Source organism: Meleagris gallopavo, chromosome 25, assembly GCF_000146605.3.
Source record: "Meleagris gallopavo isolate NT-WF06-2002-E0010 breed Aviagen turkey brand Nicholas breeding stock chromosome 25, Turkey_5.1, whole genome shotgun sequence".
NCBI classification, from domain to species: domain Eukaryota; kingdom Metazoa; phylum Chordata; class Aves; order Galliformes; family Phasianidae; genus Meleagris; species Meleagris gallopavo.
Genome location: NC_015035.2, coordinates 2296909 through 2319185, shown reverse-complemented (window position 1 = coordinate 2319185; position 22277 = coordinate 2296909). Strand labels below are relative to the sequence as shown.

General features: G+C 46.1%; 1 protein-coding gene across 1 annotated transcript in view; it reads right to left on the bottom strand.

The window, feature by feature from the left end:
* LOC109370929 (CUB and sushi domain-containing protein 2-like) overlaps positions 1 to 17936 on the bottom strand; it is a 53419-nt gene extending 35483 nt beyond the window's left edge. Inside the window, exon 1 of the mRNA XM_019622728.1 lies at positions 17800 to 17936. Within this exon, the coding sequence (XP_019478273.1) occupies positions 17800 to 17936 (137 nt within the window). The remainder of the gene's footprint in view (positions 1 to 17799) is intronic.
* Between the last annotated feature and the right edge of the window lie 4341 nt (positions 17937 to 22277).

The following is a 22277-nucleotide window of genomic DNA, read 5'->3' as shown; positions in this document are numbered from 1 at the left end:
TGCAGTGAAGCAGTGCATTGTTAACATCAGTTACAGGATTCAGATCCCAGGACAGCCATCTCAGCAGCTCCTCCTCCGTGTTCAGCTCCCAAAGGCAGCTCCTTCTGGCCCTACACGTGATGAAGAAGAGCTCCGGACAGCTGCCTTGCTTGGGCTTACCCAGTGAAGGCTGGTGATGCATAGTGTGCATATGGTGGAGAAACCCACAGTGCTGCAGGTGGGAACACGCTGCAAGTGTGAGCTCCAAACCCAGAGCAGCAGCTTCTGCTTTGCTCCACGCAGACAGCATTGATCCACTGCCACAGCAGCAGCCAAACACATCCCCATCACCCACCATCCTTCATCTGCAGCCTCTGAGCCCACAGATAGACACCTGCAGAGCAAAGGGTGCCTTCCCCAGGCCCTGCACTCTGCTCAGCACCAGGCTGAAATGCTCTCATGCATAAGAAACCAAATGGTTACACTGTGCATGTAACAGAAAGCATCCCGCTCGCCTGCAGTTAACTACCACTTTTTTTCATTACGAGGCTCCCACAGGTTTAAAATAATCACTGGAAAGCATTAATGGTTAATTGATAATGGAATATTTAATTACAGGTAAACACAGTTGAACTGAAGCAGCTGCATGGTCTCTGAATGCAAATGCCCTGGCTGCTGTTGCTGAATTTCAGCCGGTGCAGGGAAGATGCTCAGCACAGAACCTGCAGAGCCCCCCGAGCCCCGTGCACCTCCAGGCACTGCAAACACCAGGAGCACACCCAGCACTGCCAGAGCTGCAGCAGCACTGACAGCAGCTGCAAACAGGACAGCACACAAAGGCACTGTGAGTGCTCACAGAGGTGCTGCTTGCACGAGGTTGGAGCGCACAGCGTTTGCACCTCCAATTTCTCAAGGTCTTATTTTTTGTTTTATAAACCCAGCGCTGCTTTGTTTCCCTCCCTTCCTTTCCTGCTGCCATCAACCAGGAGTTATGAATCACTTGACTCAATATGCAGCTTCCTGAATATGACAGCATGTTAACTGGAACTCTAAGGCCCTGGAATGACTAACCAGAAACGTAAGAATTAGGAGTGGTTTTTTTGGTTGGTTGGTTGTTTTTTTTGGAAGTAAAATCAATACCCATTACTCACTGATAGGAATTCAGTACCCATTCTACATGAAATATCTCTGCAATCCAGGAGGCTCTGAACACAATTGTAATCTCAGCTCTCCTCTGAACCAGCAGGGACAGCTCTGCCCTGGGATCCCATTGGGTCCATTTGGGACCATTTGTGGTGGATGGAGATCAGCGAGCTGTTGGCTCCTGCTTAGCAGTTTGTTCCAGCTGCAGAGCAGGGGTTGGCTCCCCCCAGCAGATATTTATGAGTGCATTACTCTTGCTCAAACATCTGCAGATACGCAGACTTTCACTCTTCCCCATCCTCCACTTTGTTGGGCAGTTCCCGATCCCCATCCCCCAAAGCCCTCTCCCCTCTTGCAGGTTTGGATGGGCTGTGAAAAATGCACCTCTCAAGCAACAGCTTGTGAGAATTTTACCAATTCCATCCCAAATAGCTTCCAATATTTTTAATCTAAGCACTAAGTATTTTTTTCTTAAGTGAAATTGAAGCCTCCAAGTTAGACGCAGCTCCTGTAATGCTCCGTTATTCTGTAATACAGAAAGGTTAATGGTATCAAAACTCTTCTTTTGAGCAAAAGCTGTGAAGTGTGGTTTTCTCAACTGCACTATTTTCTCTATTTCTTCTTTCACTCTTGTATTTCACATTGGATTCAAGCATTAAATATTTATACCGCTCATTCAACCATTCCTCCCTTGGTGCAATTAGTATTATTGTACATGGCTGGCAATGATTAATCAGCATTCAGGCACCATTATCTATTTACAATCCCAATTCCTGCTTTAATTTTGTTCCACATGGAGAGAAAAAGCAAGAAAAAGAAAAATCAATAAAACGTCAGAAAGTGAGGCAGAAGCTCTAGAATGGAGGAAGGAGAGATTTGCAGGCAGAAGATCCAATCTTAACCACCCTGCAAGCTGATGAGCATTGAGTTTGACCACAGTGTTTCCCTTAAGAACCCAAAGATGATGGGTAACTCATAGTGTGGATGTCACACAGATTTACTGTAGGAGAGCACGGATCCAAAGGTCACAACTGGAGTTAAGAACTCCCCCTGAAGCCTCATTATGTCAAGTGCAGCATTGGGAGGTAATGAATTTAATGTCAACTTGAATGCACAAGGGCTACCTGAGACTCAAAGTGTTGCATTTCCAACAACCCTGTATCTTTAGGATAAAAACTTCTACAGCCTTTATTTTAAAGCTCCTTAGGGTCTGCCAGGAGACTGAGGGTCCCTGATCTGCATGTACCCACGTACAAGTGCCTGGAAGAAGTAGCAGTATGGCTGGAGAGCCATTTTTCCTTTCAGTACAACCAGAGACACTGCTGGAGCTGTGTGCTATTATTCCCTTCACCCACACTTCTAACTTTGCATCCAAACCTCTGCTCAAATTATCATGAGAGCTGAATCAAGTACCATCAATTTAGAGCATCTTATTTAGCATGTCAGGTCTCTTAAACAAAGTACACTTAAGCACCTCTACACCTCATTTTTTGGTGACAAGAGACATCCCAGCACAATGGACTTTTATATGGAAAATGAATAATTAGATTAAGTTATTGTTCCTCACTAAATGCTGCCGGGGATGGAAAGAACACAGCTGCATCTCAATGACAGCACTCTGCTGATGAGGAGTTCGCCTCTGATTCTCAGTCCCTGGATGCAGCTCTGTGCTGAACTCCTCTCCCCATGACCAGGTCGTGCAGTCTGACCTCAGATGCTCTGCCACTGCCTCCTCCCAGTGGAGCTGCACTCATCTTCCACACCAGGATTCAGCTCTGGCTCCAAGAGCGCTCCTTTGCTCCCACTGCCTTCCAGCAGCTGTGCTACCTGCCCACACTGCTCCTGGGACCGCAACCCAATGAATTCATCACTCCTCTCCTTTCCTCTTTTCTCCCTCCTTTTTCTTTTTCTTTTTTTTCTTTTTTTTTTTGCATTCCATCAAAAGATGAAAGCATTTCCGCGCAGCAGCAAAACTTCAGTCATCGACATTGACTTTAATTACTGCCTGCTCCCAGATAAATTTGCTGGCTAAAAACAAATCGATACCTTTTTTTGCGAGGGCCTTTACACCGAAGTCCTTAATTCCTCATTTTTTAAGTGACATTTCCCCAGCTCATCCTTAAAAGAGCAGAAACCAAAGCCCTGGCTGATCCAAGGTGACGTGGCTCCACTGCAGACAACAGAGCCAAGCAAATTCACACCATGCTCAGGACCCGACAGCCTCATTTCTCTGCTGTTTTCCTTAACCTACGAAATGTTTCAGAATTATTGCAGTCTCATTAGTCTGAATTCTCTTGGATCTTTATGCTGGATTAATGATGGGCACTTCATGAAAGAATTCAGTCTGTACGCATTGCTGAGACTGTCACGATGGAGCAATCCAACAGACACAATGGTCTCTAGGGAATTCTTATTAAGCTGAGCAGTGCTTACCCACACACCCACCTACTGCTCCTAATTGGGTTCTTACACTTACATAGGCAGTATTGCATACATATATACACACACATGCATATGTAAGTAGGCGTTAGATACACACAAGCACGTGGCTTATCTTGCAGGCACACAGTTTTCAAGGCATTAATCAAATGGAGATGTGCATTTTTGGAATAAAATTCATTTCCAGTTGAAGGCACAATTTGACATGCCACTTACGGCAGCAAGGAGCAAAATGCAGGTGGTGCATAAAGGTAACTGCAAGGTGCTCCATCTGGCCACGAGCAGAAAGTCTCAGTGCTCACCATACTGCAGCTAAAGCCACGTTACAGCCAACAGGGAGAACGTGGGGACTTCGTGCAGATGGGCAGAGAAAACGGCCCATTCCCCCAAAGCAAAGGGACCTTAATGCAGCCGTAAACTGATTTGAGAGAATGGAAGCCAAATGCAGAACCAGAGAGTGGCTTTTTGGCTCAGAGCAGGAACGCAAGGACACGGCACTGAGCAGGAGCTGCTGCTGGAGCTGCACTGTTCCACAGAGCTCCTCCCAGCATCCTGCACAGAAACGGCGCTCGGCTGCCGTCACACCAACAGACAGGTAACAAACGTGATTATATTTATTCTATTCAGGAGACAACAAACACTAATTCAACATAACAGAAGAACAGCTAATGCAATCGAAGCTTACTAATGCCGCACTGCAAATCCCCCAAAGAAATCTGCTACAGCTTTATTACAATTTCCTATAAACCCTTTCTGCCTTATTATCAGTGTTACAGAGATTGTTTTTCTCCGTGCAGGCAGAGTTAGATGTGTTGATAGCAAGAGACACTATGTTTATTACTTGATAAATAGCAGCCATTTCCATCACTGTGTGCACAAATATGCTCACGTCTCTGTCAGGCTAACAGCACTCTTAAGTTCCATTAAATGTGGACTCTGCACTGACAAATGAGGCTGGAAAGCCACGGGCTGTGTTGGCACGACAGTCAGCTCACAGAATTCTGGTGGCTGAGCCCAAGAAACTGAATGAAGCTCACATCTCAGCCCGCCCTTTTCCAGCCAAGGTTGCTCCATTTGGGAGCTGCTGCTCTACCAGGCACCTGCATTTCTAAATTCCCAGAGCTCATCGAGCTGATGCTGCCTTCCAAAGCCACCTTAAAAATGGAAGATGCCAAGCTTCAGTTACAAGCAGAGTCAGGGCTGGAGCCCCTCCATGCCTGGCCCAGACAGGAGCTGCCATCTGGTTCAGGTTCTGTAGTTTCTACAGAGGCTCCTCTACAACACAACAGTCACAGAAACTTGCAGAAAACACAATTTGCAATCTGGAGCTCAGAGAGCTGACAGCTCAGTGAAGACATGGGAGAATTACAGCAGTCATGGCTGTAAGAATTACGACAAAATGCAAAGCAGCCTCAGGATGAAGAAAGTCATCACAAATTGCAAGTTCTCCGAGGCAGAGAGCATTTAGCACTGCAGGATCTGAATGTGACTGGAGTTTTCTATATAGCACTGCAACTCAACGCTGCTAATAAATAATGACACAAACACAGCACATGCAGAAAATCCATCTTCACAGGCACGGTGCTGCCACGGCCCTGTAAAGCAGTGGGGAGCTGATGGGCTGTGCAGCACAGGGAGATACAGGGCTGGTCCAGCAGCTCCAGCCATCACCAAGTGATGAGTTGTACCTCGCTCCAGGCTGAGGGCAGCCCCACGTCCTGCTACCCTCCTGCTAAACCAGAGGCAGCTGAAGGTTGCATTCACTCCCTGTGCTATTTTGACCATTTTCAAGTGCACGTGACCTCAGAATGATGGCAGTGCCCTCCCAGCCAAGGGACAGCCAATAAATTTTGGTTGTAGTGTGTTCAGCTCCTACAGCCATGAAAAAGTGCAGCTGTCCTAAAAAGCATCTCCCGAATGGAGCAGGGACCACCACAGCTGTACCCCTGGGTATGTACAAAGAGGGGACACTTCAGAATCTTTCAGCAGACAGAACAGTTCTGAGCTATCACGGTCAAGACTGTTTACTAGGAAACTTCCAACTGCAGCACAGTGACAGTGAGACTAGAATTTCTGTTAAAAAGGGCTTAGTGGAACCATCTGCTTATTTACTCTAGATATTAATTTAGCATGAAGCCCAAAACTGAAGAAAAGCTGCACAGTGGCTTCAAGCCAAATCCACAGAAGCCACTTTGTCCCTAAATTCCAGCCTCAGCACTGCTCTACATTCCTTAAACCTTCATGTATCTCTACACAGAGAGCATCAAGAAGCTGCTGAGCCGTGGCAGTGCTCTCAGCAGTTCCCAGCTCTGAGCATCACCAGCCAGCTCCACATGCCAGCAGCTGGAGACCTAATGCCAAACCAGGGAATCCTGCTGGAGGTCCAACTCCAGGATCTCTTTTGCAATAACATCTTGACCTGAGATACAATTCCACTGAATAAAGAATCCTAGGGGTACCCCCACCAGCTTCAGCTGATGACACTGGGTATTTGTGTTGCACACACCAAGGCCAGAAGGTGTGGAAGAACATCCTCAGCCTCCTCCAAAGCACTGCACAATGCATTTTTCCCTTGAATGTCTCTACTGCCTTATAAATCACAACATGGAATGGGATGGAATGGCTTCCTGTAGTTCTTGTAGAGGCCTCCCTAAAGATTTATAAAGCTAAAATACACGTCCTTTATACTAAAACTTTTTTAAAAGGGAGATCAAATATTATTAAAGCCTTGAGTGAGAGCTATAAACATCAAGGAAACCCAGCACGAAGTCAAACATTGGGTCAAAGAGGAGCAGAATGGAGGAGAAACAGATACAGACAGGGATTGCTTCCAGCAGCCAACATGTTTACCTTATTAATTCCTGATCCTCCTATCCTGTGATCAAGGCACTGGGGAGTAGGGCAGAAGTTAAATAAAAGCTAGGCACCGTTCCCAGAAAACCAACCTGGGAGCACTCATCTTCCATTGATGGCATGTCAGGAGACCTCAGGGTTTTATGCAGAACAGGTCATTCAAGAATGGTCTTTGGTGACAAGGTGACACAACCCAGCGCAGCTCGGGTCCCCAAGGCCCCAGCTGCTGCTCTTTCTTCATGTGCAATCTACTTAGAGAAGTCACGGCGTATCCGGGATAAGAGCTTCTCCTGGAACAGCCCCATACACGCACCGACCTCTTTGTCCTCAGCTACCTCCCGTATCTTAGACAACGCACACAACATTTCTGCCCCAGATTCGTTCCAGGTGCAGGACTGATCAGGGCTGGGAGAACAGCCGCAGTGCTCAGGCATGGCTAATAAATAAACAGCAACCGAAGAAATTATCTGTGGGATCACCGGGAGGAGCTTTTATGAGGGAGCGAAGATTTGGTAATGATGATGTTGAAGAACGGGTTGTTTGTACAGACTGGTCCCTGTGGTAATTTCTGCAGTGACTACAAAGGTATAATATATAGGATTATTGCAGGGAAATCTCTCATAATGAAGCAGATTCTTAACTTGGTTTGACATTGTCATTTTACACTCCGCTATTTAACATGAGATCTGCACAGCAATAAATACTTATTTTGCCAGGATATCAAAGCCCTGTGAGAGGAGCAGTATAGCAGTTACAGCAATGAATTGTTAAGCCAGATTCTCATTTTTGCACTGAATACTTCATTGTCCTTGTTGCCTCTTTAGAAAGAAGAAGAGTTACCTGCTTAAATCACACCGGAAGGTTTGATATTGCGTTCACTGATAAGCTGATGCTTAAGCCTTATTGTAATCTGGCAGCAGAGACAAGGAAGCATCTTCAGCAGCACCCAGCCAGCAAAGCTATGGAAAAAAATAAGGCTTGTTTCCCCCCTGTGCTCACCCCAACACTTTCCATCCCAAGTCATCATTAATGGCTTCAGCTCTTCCTGGCACAGGGCAGATCCTGAAGAGGTGCTTGTGAGATCATGTATATTTACTTAGCAAGCAACTGAATAACTGGAGCAGAAGAGCATAAAACAAGCCTCTTCCTATCCTTTTTGGTGAATTATTTAGAAAAATCCATTTTCAAGGGGATAGTGTAACAAAACAGTTTGTTGTTGAGAGAACTCCGTGCTTTTGATCCCAATAAATAAATCACTGTTTGTGAGGGCCAGGCAGTGCATTCCCCCACAGAGAAAGGACTCCTGTGTCTGCCTCACAGTGCTGCACATCCCATAGCTGAGCGGGAGCTCCTCATTCTGTCTATGAAAGCCTAACATCATTTAACTTCTACCTGCCACTGTTCTTCCATCTCTTCAGCTAGCAACACACTTTAATGAACCAGGTTAATCAGGTTATCGGTGCTGCTCGCTGCCTCCTCCTTCAGGAGCCCAGGTTCTCAGTGGCTGATGCACTGTGTGACCTGAGAAAGAAAGGGCTGAAAAGCCAAGGAGCTGCTTTGTCCTCAGAGATCCTCTGTTAAGGATCCCACTGCTCATCACTTCTCTGTTCTCTGGGGCCTTTGTGCTCAGCCTTCACATGCAATGTGCACCTGAAGGAAGAACAAACTTCTCATCCTTACTATATTCTCTCCAAAGACGTCGTGGCATCATCTTCAACAAGAGGATGGAGGGTCCAGATATAACATTAATCACACCGCAGTAATCAAAGGCATGAGCAGGTTTTGAAGACAAAAGGTCTTGATGGACTTTGGGAAACACCTGCGACTAAGCTGGTGGTACCCTTTTATCATGCAAACCATAGCACTGAAAAACAATCTCAGCCCGTTTAATTTGATGTCTGCAAAAGCCATCTTTTGTGTTGTTAAATTGTTAAATTGGCCGCATTTAAGAAAACACTGCAAAATTATCATTAAAATCTCCATAACGCAAACAATTCCTGTTATAACCCAGATAGTCCCTCAGGACAGACCCCTTGGCTATGGGCCATGTAACTGTGGTGGCACAACCTGTTATGTTCCCAAACAACGAGCAAAGGAGGACAGGAATGAGCCAAGGTCACAAAAGCAGACTGCAGCAAGCTGTGTAGGAGCAAACCAATGCATTTCAGAAGCCATGTAATGTACAGAATATATGGTACAGCTGTGCTGTCTTGTGAAAAGCATTGTGCTATTACAAAATACTTTGCTCAGCCAAATGTTCGGAGGCCTCAGGGCTTGGGGTTGGTGAAAGATGTGTGCACACAAAGGAAGAGGTTTGTTCAACACCTTAACACATCACACCTCACCAAGGAAATTCCACCCAGGTGCAAGTGACCCATCTTATAACTGCTGTACTGCTATTAAATCTCCAACCATCCAATTGGGAATGGGTTTTCATGGCCACCCTCGCTTTGCTCCCAGAGAGGGCTCTGCTAGCAGGAGGAGGCACAGGTGGCAGTGAGTAGGGGCACGGAGCAAAGATCTGCTGATTGTGGGACACACTCAGTCCATTCTGTTGACAAACATCACCAAAACGCAAACCCCAAACCACAGTGGGCACGAGAGGGAGGGGAGCTCATTATCAAGGAGAAACAGGCAGCACATGAAATCCAAACGCAACTGCTATCAAGAAACATTCCCAAGATCAGTCCTCCTTGAACCTTTGTTATCTCACCCAACAGCATCTTATCTGGGGATTCACAGCACTTCAGCTCAGCAGCATTTACATACAGCATTTGGAATAATTCCTTGTCAGTTCTGCCATGTCCACCTGCTCCCTTACATGATGGCTCTTTATTTTTCCCCACGTGTAACACATGAGAGCTGCACTTCGTGCTGTGCTCCAGGTCACACACAGAATGGGGTGACACTGCTGGAGCAGAGCTGTGCCCACGGCCCACCCAACCATCAGCCCCAGATCGCAGAGCATCGCCTCACAGCAGCTCTGCTGGGGACAGAAGAACTGGGATGGTCACAAACACAGCCTTGAGAACCTGGTAAGGTGATGTCCTGGGCAACATGGAATGCAGCAGAATGATATGGTAGCTCCCCAGGAGTTACCATGGCATTTAATCTGGGTACTGACCAAAAGCATGTGTTACAGGGAGCTGAGCTCTAGTGGTGATGCGTAACTCTGGTTGGGCATCCATCCCAACAGAGCAGGGATGCAGAGGTCAGAAGCAGAGCCCTGCACCCCAGGCACATGCCAGGCACGTGTCCCTAACCAAGATTTCAGCCCAGAGCCCATTCATTCTCTAGGCAGCCTCATGCAGTTACTCTTCAATAGTATTTCTTTCTTCCATGTCATAAAAAACTTAATATTGCAATTACTTCATTTAATACCACGTAATGGCTGAACGAGCTTGTCAGCTACCTGCAAGAGAGAAAAGGCAAAGTATGGTATAATTGCATTAAAGTGGAAAACATGAGTAACTACTCATATTAAAAAGGACCAGAAATAAAAAGGCAACACGGTGTGAATTATAGAGAAAATAAATACTTTATGACGTGCAGCTGAATTTCTGGCATGGTTCGTCAGCATCTGGAAAACCATTCAGAGCATGAGGGACCACTGTGCTCCCAGTGCCCTGACCTTGAAGAGTCAGGATAACAACAGGGAAAGAAGAGAGAGGGGGAAAAATCAGAAGCACACACCTACAGATATGGAAAGGAGATAAACTGGGCTCATACACAGCCTCAGGTGAAGGACGTGGTGATGAGGCACTGGAACAGGTTGCCCAAGGAGGCTGTGGATTCCCCATCCCTGCAGGCATTCAAGGCCAGGCTGGATGTGGCTCTGGGCAGCCTGGGCTGCTGGTTGGTGACCTGCACACAGCAGGGGGTTGGAACTGGATGAGCATTGTGGGCCTTTGCAACCCAGGGCATTCTATGGTTCTATTACTTTGCTAAAAGGACCCGTGTGTACACCTCAGCTAAAGAGAGAGCTATTCTGATTAAAATCAAATCCTTGACCTTCGCTTTATGCAACTCAGACCACCTGTACCTCTTGCAAATGCAAAACATTCACCAAAACATCAGATTGTGAAAGGGAACGCATTACTTCGATTAACCCAGTGGCTTTTAAGATATTTACCACGTTGAGTCCTTTTCCTGCAATCACAAATCAGACAAAGAAAGGCTGCAGGAGAGGAGGCTTTTAAAAGTATCTTTAGATTCACACTGTATAATTACAAGAACTGACAAAGACGGCAGCGCTGAACCTTTTACTTTCTCCTGCTCTGCTATAAATGTAAGCGTTCAGACATTACACAACTTTGCCTCTCTCCACATCACACTCCACACAGATCCTCCACGCCTTACCATGTCTGATCTTTTCCAGCAAACTCGCAAACGTCAACATTCATTTACCTTATAATTAACATCATTATGAGAGGTGACATTTTTCTCATCTTCCTGCCTTTTTTTTTTTTTGTTTGTGTCCTTCATAGCTTCTGTCAAGGGGCTGTTTCCACTTTACTTTTTAAAGTAAAATTAAGTAAAAAAAAAAAAAAAAAAATCTGTCCTGTCAAACTGACAGCTAAGAGATGGTGAAAAGATGGGTGCTGATAAGGGAGGAGCTCCCAGCAATGAGCTCTGATGTGCTGTGGCCACAGGTGGGAAGCCAAGGGTTCAACACTCATTAACTAACAGCACAGAGGTAAGGACTTGCATGAGTGAGACAATTTGGTGGCCAAAGCCACTGAGGGTTTTGTCGTTGCTGCCTTGATTTTTTAATGAAATGTCAAATACTAGAGGAACATTATTATGTATTACATATAAGCTTTATAGATTCTGCTTCTCACTGGGAATCTGAACGGGTCCACAACACAGGTTTTCTTCTGGCAAGACTGATGGCAATGTCTCTTCTTCATAATCAGGTGTCTGCAGCCTCGGATGCATTTCTAACTACTGCACTGCCTAGATAACACCACCAAGCAGATATTTTGAATAGTCAGAGGACTTGCTTCGATTCAGTTAGGGAAGTGGATGAAAAAGTACTGACAATTCCAGGATGCCGTTACGTGTATATAAAACAACATCTCTACCCCAACCATTCGCAGCCCACTGGCTGATCTGAAATCCATCACTCCACAAAGGGTCAACACGTTGAATATTCAGCATTGATATGAAGGGTTCGTTTCTTACATTTTCCACACATTCATTGGGAAATGTCAGCCACAAGCAGATAAGGACAGCAATGTTCCTACCTTGGAGGTGCTGGTGATTATGGGATGAAGCAGCGCAGCCAGAGGGAGAGGCAGCTTGGAGCAGGGCACAAAGTGGTTTTACAAGGAACTCATTTTGGATGCCAGCTGGATTCATGTGCTGAATGCAAATACCAAAACTGAGCAAAGTAAAGCTGAAATATTCCTTTTTGATGAGCAGATTGGACTAACAGAACTCCTACGTGTCAATACAAGCATGACAATTGGACTATGAAGGTAAGGAATATAGTATTATTTGAAGGCTTAAAGCATATTCTTGCAAAGTAGGTGGGAATTTTAAGATAGCAGAAACAGTATTCATAACTTTAGTGATACCCAAAGGAATTCTGCCTATAAGATCAGCGCTGCCTTGCATCTCAACTGCTGACCAGCCAACCACTGCTAAGACACAGATAAAGCACCAGGGGGTGATCCGCAAGAACAAAGTGCAAAGACAACACCGACATTTTACCCAGGATGAAATTATCTTTTGTTTTCAGAGTGCACCAATTAAGCCTTTCAAGGTGCTTCCCCTCAGGCTCGGTTCCCCATTTGTGCCCCCCTCCCTTCAGGCTGCTGATCCCCAGCCCGTGCAGCACAGAGGATGGCAAAGACAGACTGCTGGGAGCACAGCCATGAGGAAGCTGCCACATCCCAGAGCCCAGAAGGAAACTCATCCTGCAGGAAGAAGTCAGGTTGCTATGAGAGATAGGGCAGAGCTTTTCAGCAAACTCCGTCCAATGAAAATAAAGACTGGATGCTTATTACGGCACGGAATATCTCATCCATTCTGTGCTTGAATCTCCCTTAGCAAAACACACAGCAAACGCAGTGCACCTCACCACGTTATCAGGAAGGGACATTTTTAACTTATAGCTCCCTATAAACTCGTATCAGATAACTCTTTTTCTGCTTTATTGTGATGTTCCTGACTTGTGTACGGCAGTGGTGGAAGGGGAGCAGCATCCTTGCAGCCATTCCTCGCTCAGAGGCACTGAGAGGAGCACAAAGTGTTCTCCTTAGCATAGGGGCAGTGTGGGGCAGGAGAAACACGGCATCACCTCCACGCCGAGCCCTGCCACGGTGCTCTGCAATGGGAGGGACCCCCACTCCAGCCCTGACCCACGTTCATTCCAGCATTCTGAACCCAGGATTTATGTGACCAGAGCTGGCCTATTGTGATGAATTATGGAGGTAATTCAGGGACATGAGCAAACATTCCACTGAGTTCAGATTAATGGCCTCAATTCAAAGCGAATTTTATAAATGACCCAAACCAAGTGGGACTCATGCTGTCTCGTGTGCATTTTAACACAATGCACTCCTGAAGTCAATTTTACTGAATATCGTCAATTGCACATTTAAATGAAATTCCTGGGGAAGATCTGGAAAGAACACAGATAAATGAGGCTAAATAAACCAAATCAGGGAAGGAGCAAAAGAGTTTTATTTGTAGCTCCTGAACTCTGGGAATTGGGGAATCTGGAAAGTCTCTCAGGCTGAATTATTGAGATAATAAAGCACCTGCTGAAGAGACCTCTAAATGCTGTAATGGAATTATTTCATTGCCCCAGAATAATCACAAATGCGGGTTCTCTTTTGAGACCAAAAGAAACAACGGAAGGGAAAGCAGATAGATAAATGGAATGCAAATCACTCTGCTCACAGTAAGCAAAAAAGCTCTGACTTGAAAGGAGCGAGCCCTATGGCACTGCAAACAGGTCCCAGTTTTATTTACTTGTGTGGGGTCACCCGCAAACAAGGGAGAATAAACACAAAAAGGAACAGGGAAGCACTAAAGCACCCCACAGTCAAGTATTCTGCCTAAGTTTGACTGTAATAACATCTGAACTGGAACTGGGGGTTTACCACAAGCTTCTACGTAACCTATGACATCATCTGACCCCAAGCCTGGCACAATGACATCACCATTAAGTCATCTGACCCTTGCTCTGACATCATTAAACAACACAGCTATTACAAAAAGCCCTATTTGCTGCAAGAGAATCATGCAACAAAAAAGTCATCAGTAAGACAGGGATGCCCCCTGCTTCCAGGCCTCCGCTCCCCATTCGCTGCCTTTCAGAAGGACACGTTCCACAGAAGCAGCATCTGCTCCATAATTTAATACTTACACAGCCTGCTCTGTATGAATGTTTAACACCACTGGGAGCCTCAGTAAGCCATCCCACGCCTACAATGAACGGTCAACATTTCAGTGTGTTTTATTTGTACGCCTGTTCTTAGTCATAAGAACTCTGAGAGGTGCAGGAAAGCTTCCAGTTCCCCAGGAACAACCGATGTAACCTTTTGAAAACAAGTAAACAAAATGGGAAATTTCTTACGTTCCCACACAAACCTGCAGAACCTTATTACATTTTCATTTACTGAAATGTAATTAATGAAGGCTTTTACGCCCTCAGAACCTTTCAAATTAATGAAAAGTCCACCCAAATAAATTAGACATGTAGCCCAAGAGCTGCAGGTTTAAATTATAGTAGTTATCCTGACAGGAACCAAGAAACAGCTGTCACATACAATTATTTTTAGGGCTGCTACTAAACCGTTCTCACATTATGAGCTGCCACCTCTCAGCGGCGAGCAGCAGCTTCCCATTTTATCATGACAAAAAATGAGAGGCATCCACTTATCTCGTTGGGTAGGGGACACATTGCTGGGTCTGCAACTCCAGGCAAGCGCTGCATCATTCTGCTGCCACCGTGACGTCACCTCCACCGTGACGTCACCTCCACCGTGACGTCACCTCCACCGTGACGTCACCACAACCCACAGCCAATAGGGCTGCAGGAAGCAGACAGGCCTCCGTGAGTCACAATGGCACCAGGCCTGCCGCCATGCTGGGGCAGTGAGTGAAGCCATGGCCCGGCCGCCCCGCCGCCTGGTCTTCTACTTGTCCATCACAAAGAAGAAGGGCAGGAACAGCGTGAAGCCTGCTGCCGGCATGGTGAGCTCTGAGAGATGGAGAACCATGCCTGGGGAGCAGCAAAAGAAGGCTGAAGGCAGGATGAGGAAGCGTGAAATAGAGTATGGAAATGTGGAGAATACGCCGGATTATCTACGGGGAGTGAGACCAACGCAGCGAAAAAGGCCACTTCCTGCCTTCTTCCTATTCATGGAAGAGCATCGTCCCTACCTTCAGAGAATGAATCCACACTGGACGGCAGCAAAAACTGCCATCAAGTTAGGGGAAAAATGGCACAGTCAGCCAGAAAGGGTCAAAGAGATGTACAAGCAGCAGGCTGCAAGGCTGAGGGGTCAAAAATAAAAAGAGAAGAGCATAGGTCGGGGCACGAGCCAGGAACAGCCAGGAAAGGAGCTTACTGCAGGAAAAAATGAGCAGAAATTTGGAAATGAAGTCTGCAATGGCCCACGTTGCTGATAAGGCCACGACCTGCTGCAATTCCACCTCATTGCTCCTGCAGCTGCAGCTCCTTGCGAACTTCCAGTGCCGTTCATCATAAGCTTCAGTAAAAATAACTGCAAACTCTAGATAACCACAGCTTTTTTGGACAGGGTAATAATTCAGAGTTAATATAGCTGGCTCCATAGTGATGGCAAAGGGAGGGTTTGTGCAGCCTAGAGATGGATGTTTCCTGCTTATCCACAGTGAAAATAGCAATGAGTCTCCTCTGCCTTCTCTCTTCTTTAAGCAACTGTTTTGTGTACTTTCCTTTGGCTCAACCAAAGAGATGCCTAAACTCGATCCAAGGACCACATCCACTATACAAAGGCTGACAGCCCATCCTATTTAGCAGCTAATGCAAGATAACCTCTTGCCCGAGCAATGCTTGCTGGTTATCTGGCTCGTAATGGCATCTTTGCAAAGGCTGCACTTTGGAGAGAAGGTCAATTGCTTTCCAGCATCCGAAGTCTTTGCTTGCTGTCTCAGCTCCAGCATTCTGCTAGCCTGTCTTGTCCACAAGCACAGCCTCCCTGTCCCTCTTCTCCCTGATTACGTACTTCTTTCTTCTCTTTTTTGGAAGAGAAAAAACAGCAGGAAAGGGGAGCAAGGAAAGCATTCCTTCTTATCTGCTGTCTTGTGTATGAAGCTGCTGTTGTCTTTTCCCACGTGCCTTTTTTTTCCTGAGCTAAAATTTCATTCTAGGCTAGAATTTGATGGGGTTTAGCCACTCTCCTCTCAGCTCCAGATAAAGTTTCAGTGACAATTTCCCCACCTAACACACCGCACACACACACAGTGAAAATGAGGCAGTTCATGGAAATATTTCCACGTGTCCCAAGCTGGAGCAAGCCTCAGCACAATGCATCAAAGTTCTGCAGTCAGTGCTGTTCCCTCTCCCTCCCTGTGCACAGGGGAAGCACTTTACCTCAAAAAGTCACGTAGCCAATGAGGCTCCAAAGATGTCCTTGCTTCCTTATTCCATACAGCAGGTTTTCTTAGGGCATCAGCACCATCTGCTATAGTTCCTGGAGCTGAAGTCAGAGGTCAGCAGCTCTCACTGCTGAGAAACTCAGAAACCCAGGACACAACTCCAGTAAGCTATCAGTGCAAAGATTGACATAGTAAGTAAAAAATAATGCTGCGCTGCGACATGATAGCAGGGACAAGAAATATCACTTTAATGGTTCTCATGACTGCACGGCTGCTAACAGCTTGACAGGATCCATCAATTAAAATCTATTCCCAGCTGCACTAGCGATGACCACACCAGACTGTGCAGCTATTTCTGGCACATCACAAATATGAAGTGGTTAAAAAAGATACATCAAAAAGGCCCAAGATATCATCCATCCAATTATACTTTACGAGAAATCTTTGCCTTCCATTCCTCAACTTGCATACTTCTTAAACAAGAGGCACTCAGGTAAAACCATGATCTGGGAAGTTGGCGCACAGGTTCCACTCAATTTAGCACATCACAACCTGCTGGTGAGTAATGTCTCCAAATACCTGCAGTGCTGCCTCAAAACATACACTTCTTTGCAAACACACACTCCGCTGAAACTCCCACGATGGCTCCTTCTATCAGCTGCAAAGCCACCCGAGCAGCTGAAGGACACCTCTGCCTGCCAGCTCGGAGCATGCAAGGCAATTCCAGCTGCCTGCAGTGGGAGAGCAGTGCACATGAGGGTGGTAGCATTTTTCCATCAGTATCCGTTTTCACACTGTTGTCACACAGACTATAGATGGAAATAGATGTTAGAGCCGAGCACTACCAGAGACAAATAACGTGTTTGGAGATGCCTTACAGTCGTAGCAAGGAAGCTACTATGATGTTTGAAGAGCCTGTGGTTAATTGATGGAGAAAGGGGGTAATGATTACTATGGCTATCAGAAGGGAAACTTATCTTGGAGGTCTGGGGTAGGTTCCTATTCCCTCTGCTTTGCAGAGCATAGCAAAGGCACACAACAAAACCTTCAACTGAAGCCTCTGGGTTTTTCGGTATCAGAACGATACAGGCTCACAGCAAGCCACTGCATGAAAGCTGTTTCACATACTTTTCATGTACTCAAAACTAATGATAATGACATTATAATGGATCTAGTAATATCATTTTTATAGAGCTTAATGCAGCCTGTGTTGTCACTGCTAAGGGAAAGATGAGTAAAAAATACCTTGTAAATTCTGCAGGAGAAGATTAGCTGGACTACATTGCCTCCGAGCCACCTAAATGGATTCATCAGGAGAGCTGGCAGAGACAGAGCTTCCTCTCCCTCCCACCCTGACACGGGGGCTTCTAAGGGGCAGAGGTTCAGAGTAGAAAAGCACAGCAAGAAGTATTCTATCTTTATCCAAAGCCTTCAGAAATCCACTTTGCTGTGCTCTGACTGGGGGCACAAACACACATCTGTCACCACAGCTGTCCGTGTTGGATCACATCGTGCACCTGGGTCAGGCTTCAGAGCCTGCATAAGGACACCGATCCACAAGCTCAACTTTTACATATTTCCCCACCTTTCAGAAGAGAAAAAGAAAGGAAAAAAACTGTCTGAGCACAAAAGCATATGCCTGCCATCAGTAAAGTGACCCAGGTGCTGCTCTCATGCTCCTACTGACATCAGGAGAAGCATATTACTGCAGATTATTGCCTCTCTCTTGTTAAATGGGAACAACAGCACTTCATCCTGTCTCCTTCATTTAATCTCCGCTCTCCTCACTGTAGCAATTTCTTTCCATATGTGAAGAAGACGTAGTCCAAAAGCTCTCCTATTACAGCAACAGTAGGGGAAGTACTGGAATACTTCCGAATAGCAGATTTATCGAATAGATGCTCCCTGCAGTAACGCCTCTGCATTGCTGCCTGCTGTATGTAACGCAGACATGAGGAGTGATGCTCACAGAGGTCACAGCTGCACTGGGTGCACCTCCAGCCTGGCATTGCAGTTCCTCTGGCAGTTGCAGTGATGCATTTGTTGTGACTTCCAGACTAATACACCGCACAGCCTTGTAGGAAGAGCCCCGTTGTGAGTTAATTGAGATCTTACAACTTAAACACTCAGAGAAATCAGAACCTGGAAGTGTTCTTTGCTCATTAACTGGCTGGTAAAGAACCTCTCTGTTTTAAAGAATCAATAACTTGCTTTTATTCACAGCTTGATTTTAATGTGACAAAAAGGCACCAAGTTACTCAGACGCTACCAGCATTATCTGTGGTGAAGAGAGCAACAGCTTGCTTCTTTTAAGTCCATCGTGCAACAAAGCACAGATTGAGCATTACAGATCACTTCTCCATCTGCACAGATCTGAGAGGCAGCGCATCCTGCCACCCTTGTTAGCTCTGATTTACATCACAAATCGCTGCAGTAACAAACTCGTCCTCTGCGTGCCCCCTGCAACACCCAGCGCGGTGCAGCCCTGCTTCGAGGATGCTATAGCTAATATAGCTTAATTAAGTGCTCCTCTATTTCCCTCTCCGTCCAACAAGGTAACGCAGTTAGCGCAGATAATGCCTGTTGACCTTGCACTTCTTGGTGAGAGGCATCTTCACTCAAATTGGAGTGAAGATAATGAACACGTCTTCAGCAGCGCACCACTCCCACTGAACTGCAAACCCATCTGTTTCTTTTATTTGATAACGGCTACCAACAAGAGCCAGGTGCTAAGTTATTAGAAGTGCAATTAGAGCAGCAGTTTGACAGACCCAATTTTGTTTTTCCCAGAATTTATCATTTAGATGGATAAAATAAATATCCGCTCGCGCTCTTTCCAACCTCACATGAAGGCATGACAGGTATGTTCAATCAGGCAGACAGATAGGTGAGGCTTGCAGTTCTCTTGGGGGTGATGCATAAAATAAAACAGAATACGAGCAACATGCTTAAAATACTAATTCCTCTTCCAGTGGAAAAATAAAATTTTCATCAGACTACTATTCAGGAGACCACAACTGCTGGTTAAGGGAATGTTAAGTATACTTCATAAATCACCACCCTGACGTGCCCAAGTACATTTTCCATCACATATTGAAAAATGTGTTCTGTGCTTCCAAAAAGATGACAAAGCAAGGTAGGCACAGAAATTTAAATAATCAACTGGGTACCTGCACGTGGAGCTCCTGGATGTGGGTGAGATCACTCAATGACAGCTGGAAATTAAACGCTGGCTGCCCTCTCCTAGCTGCCTATCACTGCCCATCAGCGCCCACTGCTTTGTTTCCATGATCTGCCCTCCTGGCCACATCTTGCAGCTGAGGATGTTAACTCTTTTTCTGGGTGCGTGCACGGTAAATACCACTGCTAATGGAGGATGCTATTACATGACAGGACGGGAGGTAACAGTCTTAAGTTGTGTCAGGGGAGGTTCCAGTTGGATATCAGGAAGAATTTCTTCTCAGAAAGAGTGGTGGTGCAGTGGCACAGCTGCTGTGGACTGGTGGGTCACCATTCCTGGGGGTGTTCAGAACTGTGCAGATGTGGCACTGAGGGACGTGGTCAGTGGACATGATGAGGTGGGCTGGACTTGGTGACCTCAGTGGTCTTTTCTAACCTTAATGATCCTCTGTGCACGAAGATTACTCACAACCCACTCTGTTGTAGCAAGGCTTACATTTTGAAGAGGTAACACGTCTTAAGACCACCTCATTCCTTTAGCAATCAATGAAGAGCTCACCGATACTGAATGAAACACGACCCTGCAGCAAGCTCAGCTAAGAGAAACCCAACATTAATCCTTCCTGACTCACACGCCAGGTTGCATCCCATCACACTGAGGGCTCAGCACAGCCCCAGCACCCAGATTTGCTGGGGTCCCTGGGTGAGCATCCTGCTGCTGCTGATCGAGGCAGTGAGTGGTCTTGAGAGCTTCAGATTAAGGGGTCTGTGGCACTGCTGAAGTTGCCCATGCAGCAGAATGAGAGCTGCACGGAGGTAAAACCTCCCTTTGAAGCAATCTGCATGGATGACCCCAGCGTAGCCTGAAGGCTTCCAACTACAGAAGCCGTTGAGAACTTGAAAGCACTGCCAAAATGTCAAAGCCAGGTGGGAATTTTTAAATTTTACTCTTTTAAAGCTGCCTTCTGCGTGCTTTGCTGCTGTGGGTTTCTCTTCTCTTCCCCATGCAGACCCATCTGCATCCCTGCTCTCAGCATCCGACTGACGTGCACCGCATCAGAGCCGACTGCTCCCCGCTCACCCATCATTCCCAATTTCCAAGTGTCTGATCAGATAAAAACCCTGTAATGGAAGCATCAGCCTGAAATTAAACAGACCATAACAGCATTCATTGAAAGCAGAAGTGAAGAGTCAGTTTTTGTGAGGAGATGAGCATCTCCCATCTGCGTTGCAGGAGTTCAGCTCACCCAGAGCGCAGCCACAGCCAACGACCCTACAAATGGACGGAGCAGGTTGGTCAGCAGCACTGCCTTCCCATCATGGTGCAGCCGCTGTAGCTACACAGAAGCCACATTGGCAAGGAAACAACCAGAACTATCCAGAGTTGATGAACTGGCTACTCTTGCAATCAGTAAAGCAGCATTAACGACCCAACCCCAGCCTTCCATTGCCTACAGCAGCAGGGGCTCAGCATGGTCGTGGCCCATCCTCAATTAGCTGCATTCAGCTTCAGCTCAATGTGAGTTTATTGGCAGAGCCTTGAATCATAGAATGGCCTGGGTTGAAAAGGACCACAATGATCATCCAGTTTCAAGCCCCCTGCTATGTGCAGGGTCACCAACCACCAAACCAGGCTGCCCAGAGTCACATCCAGCCTTATGAACCACTGATGGTGACCTCAGCTGCAGGCTGGCTGCTCTAGTAATATAAAGAGTTCCAGATCTCCTTAGCAGCATCTCCTGAACGCAGGGAGGTAAGCCTCCTTCCAATAATTTGGCATATGAAGTAAAATAGTTATTTTTTTTTTTTTGGCAACTTATTAAAATCAGATCTTGCACAAAAAGGAGAAGTGCCAAAAGCAAAGTGAGCACTGGCATCACGGCACATTCAGAATATATTATTTTGTCCCTTTGGACTCAATTAGTTGAAATTTATGAAGAACGACACCCATAAAGATGTTAAACATTAACAAAACTTCTGTTAACTTGCTTCAAAATGAAGTTTAATTGCAAGCTCTGTTTTGTACATATTCCAGGGTTGCAAAGTTTAATGACTATTTCATTCTCTGCACAAAAATCCTGTTACATGAACTTCGTGCTAGAAGTCCATAGCTCCTTACAAGGTCTAAGGAAAAAACATCAATGGCATCGATACTGACCTCTAATATTTGGCTGAGATCTTCCTATTTCTGAAGGTTGTTTTTTGTTTCCAGGGGAGCAGAGGGTTCAGGGTGGGCAGATCCCAGGTAGGAACACACACATCCTCCTGCTTAACTATTCCCATGTTTAAAACTGATCCTATTAGAGAGGAAATGTGACGATGCAGACGCTTACAGACAGAACGGTGTTGGTTTGAAGCATGCACAGCACCCAGGATTGGGCAAGACCCATTCCAAGCAACCCCATCCCAGATGGGCATTTGGGGCACGGCTGTGGGACCGATGCCATTCGTATCTGCTTCTACAGCACAGTGCCAACAGCCTCATTTCAGAGCTCCTTGGTGCCAGTTTCCAGCCTGAAGCACTTGTAGGTTTTCCCTTTCAAGAAGAGCTGACTTATCAAAACCAGGTTTTCCTAACAGAAAACCACAAGCTAAGCCACGTTATTATAATTGAAGCAATTAATTACTTTTATGCCTTTCTTTTTAAGAGATCTTTAATGCAGGTAATTCCGACTAAAAGCTAATTTGAACCGCTCCATCATTTAAAGAACGATTACAAAAATTAATTTGGAAAGCGCAAAACGAAGACAAAAGGGAAAAAAGGAAAGCAGGGGGGGATGAGCAGCTCCCCGTGCTGCAGCATCACACCCAGCCTCCATCCCAAGGCACACTGATGGCTGATGGAGCACTCAGCTCCAGCACAGCTGTGTCTGCAGGCACACAGCACTCAGCACCACGCATCACAGCCCAGTCTGGGCTTCCCCTCAGCACCGAGCTGAGCAGAGATTGGAAAATACAGTCTGATGAATGCAGCTTCAACTGCTTTACGTGGAAGCGAGCTTGTTTGCATTGATTACACCAGAGGCAGAGGGAGGGATTGCGATTTGCCTTTTTCAATTTGTACATGCAGGAATTGCCTTTAAAAA